The following is a 19,037-nucleotide window of genomic DNA, read 5'->3' as shown; positions in this document are numbered from 1 at the left end:
GACTGCTTTTGGAATAGCCATTAAGGACTGCAAGACCATAAAAACTCAAAAGAATTGATTTGATAAATGTAATTCTATAGTAGCCCCTTCAAACAATTTTTTTTTCAAATAAAAGTAAAGGTGTTTATTATAAAATAGGGTGTTAAATGATCTCCCAGAAAATTCAGTAAAATATTTCTAAGCATTTTCAGCCTTTAAAAATATAGGAAAAGGCTGTTTGTAGTGTTTATTCATATTCATGTTTTTGTCAATTTTGCTAAAAAACAGCACAAAATGAAAGTGAACACAATATAAAATTACAATTTAGAATGAATTATATTAATTATTATCTTCTTCCAACCTCTTTGAATAGTTGTTTTGGGGATTTTAAAAGTTGCATGAATTCTATATCTGACTACTTGGAACTTTAGGGCCAGCTACAACCATCTACTTCACTTAAAATTAACTTCACCTAAAATACAAACCATTTATCCCTCTTCCAGATTCCGCTGACAAATTTTTACTACAGCAGAGTAGTAAAAGAGAAAAATTACTTAATTTCTCTACAGTAAAAGAGAAAATTACTTAAACTATTTGGCTTCTAACCCTAAAACTAAAGTTCTATGTGTTCCTAGTTTTGAATCTAAAAATATAATTTTAGGGTTATTGTGATGAACACAGAATATAAAAAATTTGGTTTGATATTCAACCGCAAAATCTTTTCTAGATGTTTAATTCACTCATTTGCCTCAAAAAAGCAAATGAAATATATTAAATACTCTGTTGTAACTTGAGAAAAAAAGAATTGCTAATAGGGTATAGATTTTATAGATTACATTTTGTCATAGGAATTTTTCTAGCAGTTCAAATATAAAAGATCATTTTTTCAGACACCACTACAAATATTAGTTTGACATTTTCTTCAGTGGTAGCTGTACAGTCCAAAGAGTTCAGCCTGTGTGTCTATTAGCAGCTGCTATGCCACAACCCTGGTACACAGCCCCCATTTGCCCACTGCTTCTGTGTTGGGGCACAACCACATCACAGGGCATCCTGCTTGGAACGTGAACAGCAGCCAGGATTCAGTGTCACAAACAAACCTTAGTGCCACCTGACTTTTTGCTCAACATTCAACCTAAGCTGCAGCATGTCTCAGCCGAGACAACAATCTGCCTTTTCCCTCTCCACACACCAAACCACATTATTTTATTTATGAAGGCACAAAATGTCTTAAAGCCAGCCCAAGGCATCCTCAGTCCTAGTGGGGCCATGGTGTACCACAGGAAGCTGCAATTCCCACTTAAATTGTGAATAGGCACAGCTTTGCTCTAGGCTTCCTCACAAAAGGAAAGATTTAGTAAAATGAAGGTTAACATGTGACTTTACCCACATGCCTTCAACTATAATTCAAATTCTCTTACATTTACTGAACAGCTACTGCTGCCCTTGTGCATTAGAGAGAGAAGCCTGCAAGTTCTTCTCACAGAAGCTGTGCCTTGATTTCTGTGCATAGATTTATTTGCACAGTGGGTATAATCAATCTGAACAATGGTGGAAGCATAGCATTAACCAAGATATGTATGTCACTGGACACAATTTTACTAATTACATTTATTGTCTACTGGATATAACATTCTCTGAAGTGTATCAAAAGCTGCTCTAGGGAACCACACTGAACAACTGAAACTACTCCTTGCCAAGGGAGCCATTAACACTTGCAAGTGTTGAGTCACTTGGAAACTTCCTTTCCACTTTCTGCTCACCAACTGTTTAATGGAAAAGGGAACATCAAATTCAGACAGCTGGCAGAACAAACAGAAGGATCCCCTGAACTGCTGCTATACTACAGAAATTAAAACTGGGATCTCTTCTGGATTCCCCTCCACCTGGATCTGTGGGGATTGTCTTTTGATGCTGCCAGATGCCAAGAGTGTGGGAGAGAAGCATGGGAATTAAAGATAAGCATAAGGAATCTAAGCAAAAATATTTTGGAAGCATGAAATGTAAAGCTCTCCCTGGAACATTAACTCATCCTCAGTGAACACATACTGAATGAAAATGTGCTTTCAGATGAATCAATTACTTCTATCTTAATGTATTACAACCAGCATAAAATACTTAATTTTATTCCCAGCTCTCTAAACTGGACCTTAACCAAAATTTAACTAAGCAATCACTGGAATTACTCTATGAATTTTCAAGCTTTATGTTAAAAAAATCAGGTTTTACAGATACCTAATACCTCTTTGTGGTGGAAAAGAATGAAATATAATTTTCTAGACTAATTTCTCTCATGTTCTGCATTAATGAAGCACTTAGCAGAGGACACTATAGTCCAATAGTCCAGACTAGGACAGAAAACTGATAATGCACAAGATAGCACATAAATGTAGTCCCAATGCCTTTCTGGATTCCTATACTTACATGGCTTAAAAGGCTTAAATGGATTATTCAGAGATAAAATTATATATTAAGCAGAAATCCCCTTATCATGTAAACACACAGAAATTAGCACATTTGTAGGGAACATACTCAACCTGTTTCTAACTGAAATCTAAATTCTTACAACTAACTTTGTCTTTACTTTTCCTTCTTACCTCAACTCTAGAGGTGAGAAGGTTTTTAACACAAATAAGCCTCCCACTGTTTTCAAGAACTCCTCTTACTGTAATGACATTATTTTAAATCAGGGAAAAAATGCCCTTTGAACATTAAGAGTCACTGCAAAACAAGAGGCAGAAGCTGAAACAGCAAAACACACCTCCTTCAAAATAAAGATGCAATTCTCAGAAGGGAGAGAGCTCTGTCTTGCTGCCTGAAAAACTATGTCGTTTTGGGGTACAATGTGGTTACAGCAAACCTTTATAAGGGAAACAATATCATTTCTGTAAAAATATATTTGAGCATGGAAGACCAGGGTTTACTGGTTCTGAAGAGAAAGCTCTCTAACAAAGAAAACTCTTCATGCTAAAAAATTTGTAGCACCAGAGAGATTACAAATATATACATGCACTTGTGTCTGTAGGACACAGAGGAGAACTATTTGGTTAAGTTCAAAAATATCACAAAAGTTTGTGGGTAATTTTTTTATTATTTGACTGCAGGCATTTGTAGTACACTACACATTTAAGAACAGAAAATCACCTGATTACCAAGATGGAGAAAGAGTTTTACCAAAATGCTGTTGAATGGAAGAAGACTATTTTTTTCCCACATGTTGACTTTCAGGTTGGCAAACCTGCTGTGGGCTGATTAAAGAAGGAAAACCAAAGTACATCTAGTCTGAAATACAAAAAAGTCAGAAACAGATGTAAGAGTCTGGTGGCTAAGGGAAGTGTCAGTGTGACCCCCACTAAGAGGTACCAAGAGTAGACAGAGAGCACCATTCTGATGTGTTCAGCCTTCTGTGGCAGGGCAGCTGGCTGACACACTTGAAAGGTGACAAGAAACCCACAAATGCCTACAGTTCTTCCCATGAACTGTACAATTCCTCTCCCTCTGAATGCCATGTTTGATTACTGGACTCTGGGGAATACTATGGAAACAGAGTTCAGCTACCTAGCAAAAAAGAACAATTCTGCCCTGACAGAGAAGAAAAAATAACTGCTGTGTCATTCTGCTTGACCTCCCCAGAATGGCAGAGCTTAGCAACTGAATATGAATATGAAGAGTGAAGGATTCCTGCCCTGTACTCCTGACACCTGGACATGGAAGACAGATCTCTCTATCCCAACATAAAGAGCAGTCAGGTATTATTCCTTCCTTTTTTCTTCAACTTGTCTTTTACTAATGTTGCTTTTTCCCAACCTCAAAACCCAAGGGTTTTTTACAAAAATTCATGGGAAGGACAGATCAAGGAAGGGAACAAAATCTGGTTTTCTTTTCTCTTCCTCGTTCAGCTCTTGGGACAGGAGAAGAGTTATGAACACTATCCCAGTGCAAGGAGACTCCTTGGCTTCAAACTGGGAAACATCTGCAATTCCAATGTGTGAAATACAGAGGGATTTTCTTTATTTTATCCGAGTAGTTTGTAGTCTTCTGACCAGACTAACCAGGAGCAGAAGCAGCAGCAAAGCTCCTTGTTTTAGGATTTTCTGTGGTATATAGGTGTGGGTGTCAAAGCCTCAGGCAAATCCTATGAACAATCATTTTACATACAGAGTTACACATATTGGTGTGTGCTAGGGGAAGAGAAGGAGACATCCTTGAAATTAATGTTTAACATGTCAGTGTTGGGCTGAGGAATAAAAGGCCTCTCCTCGAGCTGGTACACAGAACAAGGCTGCTGCCAGTGACACACAACAATATCTAAGGTCTGTGTCTGTGTTTGCTCTTTGCAGGGCTGTGCTCACACTGCAGCTCAAACAGAAATTCTACAACGAGCTCCTGCCCCAGCGAGGAAAGGAGGAAGATAACCCCTGGAGTCTGAAGGAAGGGAGGGGAGCAGACTCAGCTGTTCTGGACCATTTCTTCTTCAGAAGGTTCATATCACACCATGAGGACATGCCACTGGGGAGAGAGATTAAAGGACTTACTGTTTCTCATTGATTAAAACTTCCACTCCAAGCTAGATAAAGACTTCAAAACTTTAGGAAAGAGACTGCAGCACTGTGTTTTATTCAGTCTTCATAGACTTTGGAATCATATTGACAGCAATGCCCATTTGCTGTATTTATTCCTCAGAGGTTGTTTGTACCAATTGTTTCTGTGTTGTTTTTCTGTTATGTAATATCAATCAAGTATCTAAGAAAAAAATCAGTTTTCTCATAGCAATCTACTGGTTACTTTTAAGGCTGATAACAAAATAAGTGGAATTTCATTGAAATCTGTGTATTTCATTGTCAGTGTGAGTAAAAGAAGATAACTAACCAGGCAAAGACAGAGACTTGAGTGTTGCTGGCAGACTGTTTTCATTAAAATAAAGACAGGAAGACCTTTAAACTCATATCAAGGGTCCTTTATGCTAATTCTCACTACTTGTGTGGTAGCAGTAGGTGAACTGAGTCTGAAGAACTTGGGCTGAAGGAGTGAAAATAGCTCACATGCAGCCAACCAGTAACATGCTGGCTCCAGCCAAATGTATGAAATTTCAGCAATCATATTTAAAACACAACAAAAGGCCCTTGAAAATTCTGTTTTAATATTCACTAAGATTTCCTACATTACATGTGTTTTTGGGAGTACTGCAAAACTGATTTCCCCCTCCTACAGACTGATTTCTATGTATCTTTTAAGATAACATGGTGATGACGCAGAAAATAACCAAGAAACTATTTTTCTTCCCCACCAGAGTAACAAGGTATCCATAACTGAAAATGAACTGGTACTCATCTCTTATTTTTCTCCATCTACAGACTACACACAATTTAAAACAAAAATAAACTGTCACTTATACTGAAAAAGTCCAAACCTATGGTAAGGAAAGAATTTATGCATCCTGTCAATATGCTGATACCCACCTAAACAAAGGTGTGCACACAAACTAGACATTAAGAGGAAGCCAAAGGGGAAAAAAAAAAAAAGAAAAAGGTCAAATGCAAAAGAGGAGGAAACCAGCCCTGAAGGTTTCAACTAGAAACTTTCCAAAACAGTGCCAGATTGGCAGAGATGTTGAGCCATATTATTGAACCAAATCATTCTTTCCTGGAGCCTGAATGCAAGCTAACAGGGCAGAACTTTACTCAAAGTGAAGGAAGGGGAGCAAGAGAGTGAGTGTGGAAAGAATTGGGAGAAAACCACTGCAAAAGGCTGCATGGAAAATCAGGGCAGACAGAAAAGACTTTATAAAAAATCTAAATAAAACCCAAAACACAACAGCTGAGATATTTTTCAGACAGAATGCTGTCAAGAGAGACCTAAACTTCAGAAACTTCAGAACTTAGCTGCTTTTTCCTAGTGTTTTGTAGAGAAAAAACTGCCTGGTCTGTCTTTATAAGCAAAAATAAATCTGACATCCATATATCTCAACCACTCTTTCTGAAGGAAAAAATCTGAAAAACCCTTCCAAAAGTAAAGGATTCCGTGCCTGAGAAGTTGCAACATCACTGTTCAAAGCAGAACTAAAGGAGAAAAATCACTAGTTTCTATTCCTTTTTAGCCAAGATGAAAATAATTACTCCCTACCAGTGAGAATTTTACAAAAATGTGGCACCCAGCGTTTCAGTGAAGACCTACAGGATGGTAGATGCAGATACAACGATAATCTTTGTTAGGCAATAAATAATTACAAAGTATTTAGGCAGACTGGGAAGCTCTCGTGCAATGCCCTCTGTTCAGTGTGGCAAAAGTCCTCAAAGATACCATGAAGTACTAAAGTCAACCCCGAAAAACAATCACAGAAAGAGGCTGTAAAAAAAGACACAAAAAGTTGAAAAGTAATTTCAAAAAGATTATTAATATCAAAGCCCATGAACTGCATCAGCTTGCTGAAAAGTGTTAACAATTGTTTCCCATTCAATTTTACCTGTATTACTCTAAAATACTCTAACAGGGAATTTTCTGAACTTACATCATGCAAAAATCTGCTGATTTTGTAGAGAAGGACTCATGGTTCAGCTCAACATCATAATCTAAAATAACAGTCAAGGAACAAAACAGAAAGAGGTAATTCTAATGAACAATGTTAGTAGCTTCCCTGTGATGTTATTACTGAAATTCCCCAAGAGAAGAGAGAGGTATTTAGATCTGAATAAGCCTTTAATATCTGGTATTAAGTCAGAGACCCAGCTAAGGGCTGGGAAGAGGTAGTTAAGGAACAATTCCATCAGCCGTGGCAGGCGAAGATTTGAATTATGCCTCAAATATCAGTAAAGGTATCTAAAATAAAGTAGCAATTGAACAATGTAGGAATATGTGAAATATGATGAGACAAGGCCAAAGACACTCAGAGATTGTAAAATTGGTTACACATCTCTAACTGTCTTTCAATTGGCATGCCATCAGATAAAACAATGGCCAATGAGAAACCCTGCTGATCTAAGAGTACAAACTCCACCAGGAACAGCCATGGCATCTCACCAAAATAGACTTGGTTCTCATTTATGGTATAAGAGACATTGTATAAGGGCAATGGGCAATCTTGTCTTGTGGCTATGTGCAAAATGACCTTTCACATGGGATGAAAAAGATTGGCATTTTTAGCCAAAAATGCTATCTTTTGCTAGCTCTCTCTAAGGGTGTTCACAGAAATGGCTTTTTCCTGTAAATAACTAGGATTATGTTCAGTTAGTTAGCTGTGGCACTTATTTCTTCCCTGCAATGGGAGCTGTCTACAGGTGCTCAAATCCTGGCTAGTCAGCTAGGGTTAAAATGGAAAACAACCTCTTGCTAAAATACGTTGATCTTGGGAATGATCTATTCAAGACATCACCACAACAATAGATTCAAATAGAGCCACAAAAAGCAAGCTTACTAGTGCCAGAACTACCACAAAAACAAAGCCCATTTCCCATTCTCAAGTCGTAAAAAATATCTGTTGAAAATCAAATCAAATCAAGCTGACAAAGCAATGTTGAAATGGTTTGGAATACTTCCAAAGAAAAGATCAGAACAGCTATAGACAAACAGTGTGCACTAGACTGTGAAAGCCACTTTGCACCATCACAGGAAGAGAAAAAAACAACATAAATGTGCAATATTGTTATCATCTATTAAAAGAGTTGAGAATATAGTTAAAATACCAAACATGATAGTCAGATATGATACAAGGCAGTACATTTCTGTCAAAGATATGTATTTCTATCTTTGTTCAGAGTTAGCACAGCAGTCTGAACACCTTCTCCCTCACCCATTCTTAATCAGAGCTGCTTGTATGTATTTACACAGCACTCATAAAAAGGTAGACTCCGTAAGCACCAACCAACACAGTAACATATTACTCCAGTGAATGGGAGAACATAAACAAGTGCAGTCTACAATTAAGATGCCTTAAAATCTTCTAAAAGCATGGGTAATTTAATATTGTGTAAGCAACTAATTGGTTTCTTACAAGGAAAAAAAAAAAAAGCAACCCTTTGAATAACCTTTCCAAAGCATCATTTTTTCACAACTGAGAAGCAGAAATCACTACTTTTGAAAAATATCTATTTAGAATGCAATGACTCAGAATATTTTCACTTCATCAGTCAAGTCTAGTACATACTGTAACACCACTAGGATGACTAGACCCTTATGCATAATTTTCCTAAATTTTCTTCTAATCAACAGCATCAAACAAGTATGCAATGTGGGTTTGTACCTGAGAATGAAGGTTTGTCAAAGTATTCTAATATTAATCCTTGTTAAACCATAAGAGACTACATAAACTTCCCAGCTGAATGAAAAAACCAGAACCACAAAATCCTGCATAATTGAATACATGAAAAAGTACTTTAGTCACTAAAATACTATGATATACTTGATTTACCCACTGAAAAGCCCAAGGTAAATATGTTTTTTAGGTTAAAGGTGTATTTCATTCAGTCACATTGTGTCATTCAAGAGAAAAAATAAAAACAGATTCATGTACATTTTGCAAAAACACAACACAATTTCTTTAAAGCACTGTAAATAGGAGTTAAGAGGGCTTTGGAGCCAACAGCAAAACTGTGAAAGAGAATCCACAATAGAACTATATGGCACACAGAAACTGTGAAGTCTTGCTTTGCTTTCTCTGTCAATCAGGCAATAGTTTACAAAACTTCTACTTGTGACTGCACAAGGATAAGGAGTTAATACAGGCCTGTGAAGTCTCAACACACTGCAACGGTGTTGTTAGTGAAAAAAGGTGGGAATAAAGGGTACCTCCTTCATCAGATGGCCTTGTTATCTCACTGCAGTAAGAAAAGGTAGGGTTCGTGTCAGAGCCATCTGACTTATAATCTCCCAGACTGGTGGAATGTAAATACTGCTTACTGTAACGGCTTGCTCTTTCTACAAAGGTAGAAAGAAATAAAGAATATCACAGTAAATAGATGATGGAAGTGCAAAGACAAGCAACAAGATAAACCCCACCAGTGCTAACATTGCTATTTATACCCTGATGGCATTAAAATTAGAGAAAAGTAAATTCTTTGCAATTTTGTTTCCATTTTGAGCATCGTTAGTTCCAAAGCTTGTTTTAAAATCTAATGCAACTAAGCTTGTTCTTTGCTTTAAAAGAATAGCAGAAATGGAAGGTGGTATTGAGATACCAGAAAGGGAAAGGGATAAAGATAAAGAATACAAAAATTTTCAGTGGAAAATCAAATTATTCCTTTATCCCAGCATGCATACAAGTGCATGTGGAAATACAGCTGTATGTTGTTCCAAAGAATATTTAAAGAACCAAAGTAGCAAAGGAAATGCATGTGAAAAATTACACATTCAAAATAAACACTTCTATGCAGGAAAAGAATCAATAAACTTGTAAAACCAAAACCCACTCCCCATTATTACATTACTTTCTCTCCTTTTCCATGTATCCTAAAATTATTAACATCTTTGACTTCAAAAAATAGAACAAAGCATAATGTCATGTGCCATATAGGCAAAATGTGCATGGAAAAGAAATCAGTTTTGTAAATAGGTCACTTTCTAGAACTCTGACATTTTATAAGGTCCAACTATTTGAAAATTCTACTTATAGCAAGGACAAAGTAGGTCAATGCTTTTTAAATGGCTACTTGTAAGTGGCATGAATAACTCGTTAAGATAAGATTTATTTCAAGATTTCTTTTCTGCACATGCGATTACAGCTGAAGTTCCTATAAAATACTGCTTTTAAACTACAACAGTTATAAATATATATACAATATGCTTATAAAACATGTGGCTGGCATATTGACCTGAAAATTTACAGTATCAACTTAATTTCACAAACATGAAAAGCTGAACTGGGGAAAAGTCAGGATATAAGCAATACCAGAAAGCATATGCAGACTCCTAGACTGAATATTGTCCTCCAGAGGATCAATGTCGAAGATGGAGCCAGGATCTGTGCGCCAAACTTTAAGATCTTTTTCCAAAGCACAGAAAGTATAAGACAGACAAACAACAAAGGAAGTAAAAGCATGAAAGGAATGAGATTTAACAATCAATAATCAATTTCCTTCATCTAGAAATTAACCAAAATACCTAGATATTCACCTGAAGAGATCAGAAAGCCTAATTTTCTGCTTAAAAGAATTTAGTGCATTAATTTTAAGCACTGACATTACTTGAAAGAGACTCTTGCTCCCAATTTTTTTACATTTTCTAAACATGACCATAGTATGTTCTTAAGTCTAAATAAATGGGAATCAGTTAATTATCCCATATTAGAGCTCTCTTCCAGTAGCAGAACCAAAATCATCAGAGCTGTAAGATTATTTCCCCAGTTCACCAGCAGCACCCTTATGTGTGGAGATGCTGCAGTGTATGCCCCTATTGCTGACAGCTGGCAGTATACAGCTCCACAGCTGACAGAGACACTACAGAGTCTCCTTTGCATACAGCAGAGATCATGTCAGCATAAGAAGAATCAGGGCCATAGCTCGTCCAAAATAAATTTCTACTGATTGCTTAATTCATGTAAACTCAAAAGTATCTATCTTTCTTAATTAATATCAAAAAAATTAACTAAGGCGACAAATTCAGCTGTAGAAATCTGCATTGTATACATCTACCATGGGAAAAAATTATGTCCACTCTTGAACTTAACAAGTAATTCCCTGTGCCAGTGTGTGCCCAGGTGGCCAAGGCAGCCAATGGCATCCTGGCCTGGATCAGCACCACAGTGGCCAGCAGGACCAGGGCAGAGATCATCCCCCTGTTCTCGGCACTGGCAAGGCCACACCTCAAATCCTGGGTTCAGTTTTGGGTGCCTCAGTTCAGGAAGGGTATTGATATGGTGGGGAGAGTCCAGGGAAGGGCAATGGAGCTGGGGAAGGGTCTGGAGCACAAATCTGATGAGGAGAAGCAGAGGTAGCTGGGGGTGTTTAGCCTCGAGAAAAGGAGGCTTAGGTTGACCTTGTCATTTTCTACATCTGCCTGAAAGAGGTTGCAGTGATGTGGGAATAGGTCTCTCCTCCCATGTAACAAGTGATAGGATGTGAGAAAATGGCCCCAAGTGTGCCAGGGGAGGCTTATATATTGGATATTAGGAAAAGGTTCTTCACTGAAAGGGTTGTCAAGCACTGGAAGAGGCTGCCCAGGGAAGTGCCTGAGTTACCATCCCTGGAGATATTTAAAAGGTGTGTTGACATGATACTTGAGGACATGGTTTTGTGGTGGGCTGACAGTCCTGGGTTAATGGTTGCATTTGATGGTCCTAATGGTCTTGGCCAATCTAAATGATTCTACGATATCTGATATGTCAAAAATTTATAAATCTTTTAATTTCTTCAAACCAGTTTCGACTAAAACCTTGATGTAAAATATAATCAGTCAAAGCACAAATCTACCGGATCACATATTTTTACTATAGTTTCTTCTTGGGCAGATCTGGCTTCAAGATTTACTCCATATACTGGAAGTAGGAAAAAAAAAACTGTCTTCCCAGCTTTGTTCTTTTGCCGGTTTGAGAGATACCAAGCTAAGTAACGGGTTGTAGGTAAAGTATGACTGTGAGGACCCCAAATATTACATGTTTCAAATGATTAATAGCCTAGATGCAATGGAAAGAACAGACAGAGCTAGCAAAATAAATCCCATGGCTTTAGAATACATTCAATGTATGTACACTACACATTATCTACCACAACTCCCAGAAGGTGAGGTGTAGTGCTAACTCCTTCCTGCCAAGATAAATTAAAGCTAACTCAAAGTCTTTTGATAAACAATGTGTTATTTCTAATAGAGATAAATTATGCACATAAATTATGCTAATAGGCTTGTAGCATACACTAAGGAGCAAATTGCAAACCGAACATAAAGCACTGACAGGCATGAGAAGGGGTAGGGGAATTGGTGAACACCCAACTTGTCCTATTTGATCATGCCTTGGCAAGTGAAAATATAAGTATGGCTTCATGGCAGCACCAGTGCAAGAGTCATTGATTTGTATTGATTTTATCCATCTCTATAGTCTGAAATAAATACATGGAATCAGAATCTTGGCAATCTATAACACAAAACAGTTTTCATTCCCTGGTAGCTTTTGCCAAGGTAAAATATCCTTATATTCATGTGAGAATTGTGGTTTCTCTTTAGTAATAGATCCAAAGCTCACCAACATCAATTTATCTTGATGGGTTGAGAATGGTTTAGTAGGGTTAAAACTAGTGTCTATTTGCCAGAGCAGTGTCATTAATTTTAGTAACCAGGCATTTGAAAGAGTAGCTCTAGTTTCACCCATAACACATTAAAAATCAACCAGAGGGATTCTGACACAGTTTTCCTAACTGGCTGAACAATTTACAGCTACGAATAATACTCACGAGAGTCCTAAGTACATTTTTCAGTTTGCAAATTTTTTTTTTTGAGTTGCCAAGGACATTTCACAATCAGGGAGCTCACTGCTTCTTTCTAAACAAGTAGATATTATAATTGCAATTTTATTCCAAAAAAGCTCTAGCTGAAATAGTCACAGTCTTTTTCCTTTACATAGTTGTACAATTTTTGCTGTTTGGCAGGCATGGGAAATTAAGAATTTCTTTATGTTTTGATACAGGAGTATTTTTAGATGATAAATAATTATATATATTTCAGTTCTTACAGCTCATGAATCTGTCTCAGGGATGTCCTTCATTCCAATCTGCTAGTTCTAGCAAGACTTCAGCTGCTGAACATGGGATTGCACACATGGTTCTTATACAGGGCTACAGCACACATGCAATGCAGCAGAGAGCAGGAGGCTTGTAGCATACACTAAAGAGCAAATTGCAAACTGAATGTTACACTGCAATTTCACAGAAGCCTTTTTCTTTTTCTTTGACTGCACCACAACTAAGAAAGTGAGTAGTGATGGAAGATCATCAGCACCTGCCCCAGACAGAGCTCTCTTAACACACACTTTTGGGAAACCCCTTCTCATATACTGTAGCTACAGACGCAAAAAGGATAGCAAAAAAAAAGGAAAGAAATAAATTTCCTTATGTGGGGGAGACTTATTTGCAGACTTTAAGGAACAGACTGAGAAAGCATCTGCCAGGAATAACATAGTTAACCTTGCTGTAGGCAAGAGGATGGCCTATGTGACCAACAAGTTAGTCCATTTCACCTGCAATTTCTCTGGTTTTGAGATGTAAACTTAAAGTCAGCCTCCCTGTTATCACTATATATGAAGAATTTTAGAGTGCTATCTCAGTATGGCTTTTTTTGTACACAGATCCTCTGGGGATCATGGCTACAAAGCACAGAAAAAACATTAATGGGACACACAAAAAACAAAAGGAAATGAGAAGGAAAAAAATATTACCACTTCCTTTGCCGTAGCAGACTTGCTGAGTTTTCAGCAATTTCAAATATCCACTTTGATTTTTAAACAGAGCTCATTATGGTTATGCCAAATAATAACTTTATGCAATACCTTGACTTTACATATGAATCTAATCTGCATTCTACCCCTTGAACACCCATCCTTATCTTGGGCCATCTTTCAGAACATCACTTCTCAACACTGGTAGTTGACTTACGAGAGATCTAATGAGTTACTGATGAATTACAGCTTGAGATATTTTAAAAGCTGTGTGAAATTGTGAAACACGAGGTAAATAGATATATGCAGTTCTGAAGAAATTACTGACTGACAGAAAGGAAAATTTAAACTGGCCTGCAAAATTTAAACATTGATAGCTTGCAGAATCAGTTTTAATAATCTTTCTTTTGTGTAAAATTGTAAAACCTTGACCTACCTTTTAGAGTCAAAATTCAAATTTAAAGTAATAGTAACAACTATCCATATATTTTTTTTAAGTCACAGATCAAATGACTATATGGTCATTTGATCTCTATGAACTATCTCCCATTCATTCCCATTATGACTTCTCTAGAAGCTGACATGGAACCTGCAGTTCAACCATAAGTTTCATGGTGAGAAAAGAGAGAAAATGGAATCTGGAGAGCACAAACAGGGCTTCTCTCTTCCCCAACGTGCCTTCAATAACAACAGTATTTATCAGCTTACCAACAATTATTCCAGGTCTTCTATCCATTTCAACAATATGTGGATGCACACCCTTGTATGCTGCATCACTCACAATTTGGGTGTTTTTTCGTACACGCTCTGTTATAGGATCATCTACCACAGGGGTGAAGCCTCTGCCCTTTGTCTTCTCAAAATCTTCATGATATTTTACCTAGGAAAACAAGGAGAATTACATTTTTCCCCAGGTTGCAACTGACAGCAAATGGTTATTCTGTGCAGGAATACATATATGTCTGGTTTATGAGGCACTTATATACTTTGACTTTTCACCATAAGAGAATTGTTATACACATGAGATAGGCTGGATGGCCAGCCAAGTATCTTCTATCACCTTAACTAGTTTTTATGATATTTTATTATCAATTTTGCATTTCTTGTCCACTGATACTGAATTAGGCACTAGCTTAAGCAGCAAAGCATCATTTTACTATCACACAGGACACAAAACAGCGCTGCCCTCAGGAGGTCATGCACCTCAGGGTGCATTCCCTTCTTCTCAAAGACAGGATAGCTGTCTACTGATGCAGACGAATACATCTGTCAGTAAAAAAATTCCAGCAGTAGTAGTTCTAATGAACTCAAGCATTTTCATTCACTGATAATTTTGACTACTTGCACAGTATCACAGAAAATGTATATTTTGCCCTTTTGTTTTATCATATGTCAGCTGGCTTTAAAAATAGGTTTTTAGAAAGAACAACAGTTATTCTAAACTGCCTGCTTTAAAAGAAAATATTAGAAAAAAGGACATTAGAGTAGAAAGTGTTACAGCACCAAGTGTTGGAACAAAACCTCAGTATTAGTAAGAGTTATAAAGGTAGTACTGCTGATTATGCATATTTACATTATAAATAACTTAATCATCAATTCATTAAATTGGCAAACATTCTCACACAAGCTGATGCACACAAAACAACTCATTCCAAGAACCAAAGTCACGCAGAAACCAGGAACATGCACAGGCACAAGGTGAAGTGTGTCACCTAATCCAGTGAAATTGTGATGCTCAAATGATGTGTGTACATTTTTAAAGGAAAAAAAAACAAAAGAACTGACATTTAACTGTTAGAAAACTGTTTATTAGTATTTTGAAAATGTTCATTACACTCCTATGCAGTTAGCAAACACTCCCTCTACAGGCGTAAGAAGAAAATATTCCTTCCATACCTGAGGAGAGAGTTTCATTAGTTACCTATATTAATGGAAGGCAAAATCCAGTGGAAGTCAAGTGCCATTCCTTAGAAGGCTCTAGTCACAGGAAGAAAGTACCCTACCATTGAGATGTTGTTTTGTGTTTCTTTGACATGCCTTAGCTCAGGTGTGTCTAGAAGCACACTACGTCTACCTTTCATCTGCCTCTGATCACTGCTGTACTTGACCTGCAAAACAGCAACAACAGCACAGGTGAATTTCTTTGCTTACAGTAGGAAGGATGGTGAGAATCACACCATGCAATAGTACCTTTCCAAACCACAATGCCCAACAGTTCTCTTCTTTTACTCACATGCCAGTAAATTATTTCACAGTGAGGATACAGATGAGCTTGTATATTAGTAAGGCCAAAAGGCACATTTATCCCATCAATCACTTACTAAAAATAAAGTATTTATTTAAAAGCTGAAATTTGTGACTGTTTGAATGACATAAGGGAAATAATTCATTTATCAACTGAAAAATAAGATAAACACTAAAAAAACACCATTGTGACTTAGAACATCCTTTAAAACTGATGATAAGCTACCTGCTTATTACCGAGACAGAAACAGAGTCTGTGGGATTGGGATAACCTGAGAAGCCCAGGGAATTCAATCCTTACAAGAGGATTAATCCTTTGGAAAGCTTATAACTCCCATTCAATAGCTAGTCTTTACTAGCAGCACAAAGCAACATGTCTGGGAAGAATCTGAATATTTTGTTTCCTACACAAATGTCTGGGCTCTGGGTTTTGTGCATTAGGAAGTACTGAATCTCTTACATCACATTTCTCCTGATTACCTTATTTTGTGGCATTTTACAGACTAGTAAATATATAAGGTTCATTATCTGTTAAAAATAAGAAAAAAAAAAACACTCAAAATCCCAAAACAGTGAAAGTAGCTGATCCTACTTATTGGTTTGGGAGTGAGTACTCTTACAGTTTTTTCTGTCTTGTTGAGTTCCTCTACCAATGGCCTCTCTTAGCTCTACATTGTACCGTGACCTGTGCACTGTGTTAGTTAATATTCTAGATTTACCTATGTATTCACACTCCAAGTATTACTTCTTAAATGAGTCATGCAAACCTATTTCAACATGTGTTTGTGATGAGAAAAACCATGTATTGAAACTGTCAACCCTCCTTAAGATTATATATTGGCTAAGAAAGCACACCCATGAAAATATGTATCTTGGTGTCTGTTTTTCATTGGTAAGCTTGAAGTATTGTGTGAGAAACAAAAATATATAGTACTGCATATTCTTCAAAGCCTTCTTAATTAAACAGTAAATTGTCTTAGAAAATATATTCAGCGACATATGCTTTTGAATATAAGGCATTTTCTGGACAGAATAATTACAGTCAACATGGGCTGATTTTTATCTTTCTCATTAACATAGAGGAGTTTTTATCCCTGTAAGTCTTGAGAAACAAAGTGAATGAGTCACTTGGAGAAACACATTTAATTTTCACAAATTAAAAAAATTATTGAAAGACTAGAACTGTCATGAGATTTTCCTCTTATTTTCAACTACACACCTCAAAAATAATTGACTTTGGTAAATATTCATGAGCATTTTAAGAACATGATTAAGATATATGCAGTTACAATGTCAGATTCCGTTCCTTTGTCCTTAGACATATTCCCTGACAAATTCAACCTACTTTTCACTCCCACACTCAGTTCTCAAGTGTTCATTACTTGCAATTCTCTTCTGCCACAGTGATTCTGCATGAAACCTTTTCTATTTACCATCTGCAGTGACTTTGCCATGAATGTTGTTTCAATGTTGAGCACAGACTGCAACATAACTGGTCTTATCCTTTACTCCATTGGGCTTTTTGCATGTCTTCCTTGTTCCTTAATAGAATTGTCTCCTGCTTCTTAGACTACTTTAGTAGCAATTACATTTTATTATCATAAAAGCCAAGAAATAGATATTATCTCACTCTTTAGTATTTAGCAATGGGACCTATTTAGAACTACTCAGCTCTAACAGAGGTGGCACGTCACAGAATGGAACGGACACTTCCATGTTTTGAATGGCAAAAAAAAAAGACATCTGCACTGAGGTTAAATTCTCATTTCCTCTTTTTCTTTACTGCAAAGAATTACTGACCTCTAGTGACTCTCTCCTTGAAAAATACTGACACCAACACAACCACTTACTTTTTTGCAAACGTATTCCCTGAATATGTTTGTTGTACATATATGCAGTCCATGTCCTCAAAGAATAAAACCAGTATCTCATCAGTGAATGATGTAGTTGGCTTTCTTTGACATAGCAAATGTAAAAGGAAAAGCATATCCATGCTTATATTTCTACAGCAACTGAAAAATCTGAATGACAAAAAGATTCAAACAACTTGCCGAGCTGATATTATCTTGATTCTTCCTGACTCTCTCCATCTCAGGAGTGACACTCACAGCAGTAGCTTTGCCAGGCTGCTCTCTGTAGTGAATCTATTATTTAACAGAATAAAATATATATTCATACTATTTCAGGTATAGCAATATATTCTTGTTTTATATAAAAATGCATGACTTCAAAGGTCATCCAGGAAACAACAGAAAAGCTAAAATGCATCTGAAGTTTATTACAGTTTATAAAACTTGATTTTTGAAAGATAACCTTGAATTTTTTTAATGTACAAGCTGTTTATTAATGCATTTCTGTGGATATATACCCACATATGCACACAATATCTGGCATTTACCAGACTGGTCCTTTGCTCTACAGAGAAATAACTCATATTTGGAATGGGGTTAAGCCACATGTAATGCAGTAAAGGCAAGCAGAGCATATGAAAAACTGAATTTCAGAAAGGTCCACTGTAAATACATATTTGTCAAGACACAGAAATTCCATAAGTTCTCCATCAATGTTCTAAATTCTATATATTACATATTCAAAGGTGATTAAACACAGAGGGTGCAGTACATCAGACAACTGCCAATTGAATCCAGCCTAATTTCGCTATGCATTTATTTAAATGTACTGTAGGAATATTCCCTTCATCACTCTGCAATCAAACACACTGCATTAATTGCATTAAATGCACACCCAAGGCTGGATCAGGATCTAAAGCAGATCAGGACAGGATGTGGCATTGACAGACGAAGCAAAGTAATGTTAACTGTAGCCCCACATGCTGGGAAGTCAGATATGGTAAATATTTAGTAACAGATTCTGGCAACAAATTCATACCAATTCATGTATTTTTCTGCAAAATAAATGGTTCCATACAAAATCAAGCTCTTGGGTTTAACTGATAAGGTTAACTGGGCAGATACATTATACTCATAATTCTGCAGTGCATTGTGGCAGTAAGGCAGCTACTGCTTAAGCAATTTTCTTCCAGGACAACACAATTTTGGTCTGTCCACATCAATGTATTCCAATTGAAAAATTAATGTCTTACTAAAACTATGGTAAGCTTTTAAATGGATTAGACTCGCAAATTAACACTTATAAAGGTAAAATGACTATTCAAGAATTGATGTTTCTAGAAATGGCTGAAGTTAACAAATCTTCACTCAAAGCTATTCCAGTGATTTGAAAAGAATTTAAACTTTCCAGTGAAATTTTCACAACACAAAAATTGATGAAGAGTAAACAGTAGTAGTGTGAGTAGAAGTAGTATACAGACTTGTATACTTGTATACTTGTATACAGGCTTGAAAAAGGGAAAGCAGTTTTTGAACAGAATACATTCTAGGAAGGCTAGATATATCAACAGGAATCCAGAAGCTGAGTTAGAGGGACAGAATTCTTGAAA

The 19,037-nt window shown here is 36.6% G+C and overlaps 1 protein-coding gene across 2 annotated transcripts in view; it reads right to left on the bottom strand.

The window, feature by feature from the left end:
- The window catches only part of LOC136558113 (LIM zinc-binding domain-containing Nebulette), a 244,577-nt gene that overhangs the window by 19,264 nt on the left and 206,276 nt on the right, over nt 1-19,037 (bottom strand). The window contains exons 5-6 of one of the 2 annotated variants that reach the window (XM_066552426.1): nt 14,042-14,213; nt 9,860-9,952 (exon numbers count right to left, since the gene is read on the bottom strand). In XM_066552426.1, the coding sequence (XP_066408523.1) occupies nt 9,860-9,952; nt 14,042-14,213 (265 nt within the window). The remainder of the gene's footprint in view (nt 1-9,859; nt 9,953-14,041; nt 14,214-19,037) is intronic. The other variant, XM_066552419.1, reaches the window with a different exon arrangement.

This window comes from Molothrus aeneus, chromosome 1, assembly GCF_037042795.1.
Source record: "Molothrus aeneus isolate 106 chromosome 1, BPBGC_Maene_1.0, whole genome shotgun sequence".
In the NCBI taxonomy this organism is placed as follows: Eukaryota; Metazoa; Chordata; class Aves; order Passeriformes; family Icteridae; genus Molothrus; species Molothrus aeneus.
The sequence above is the reverse complement of the archived record's forward strand: the minus strand, read 5'-3'. Positions and strand labels throughout refer to the sequence as shown.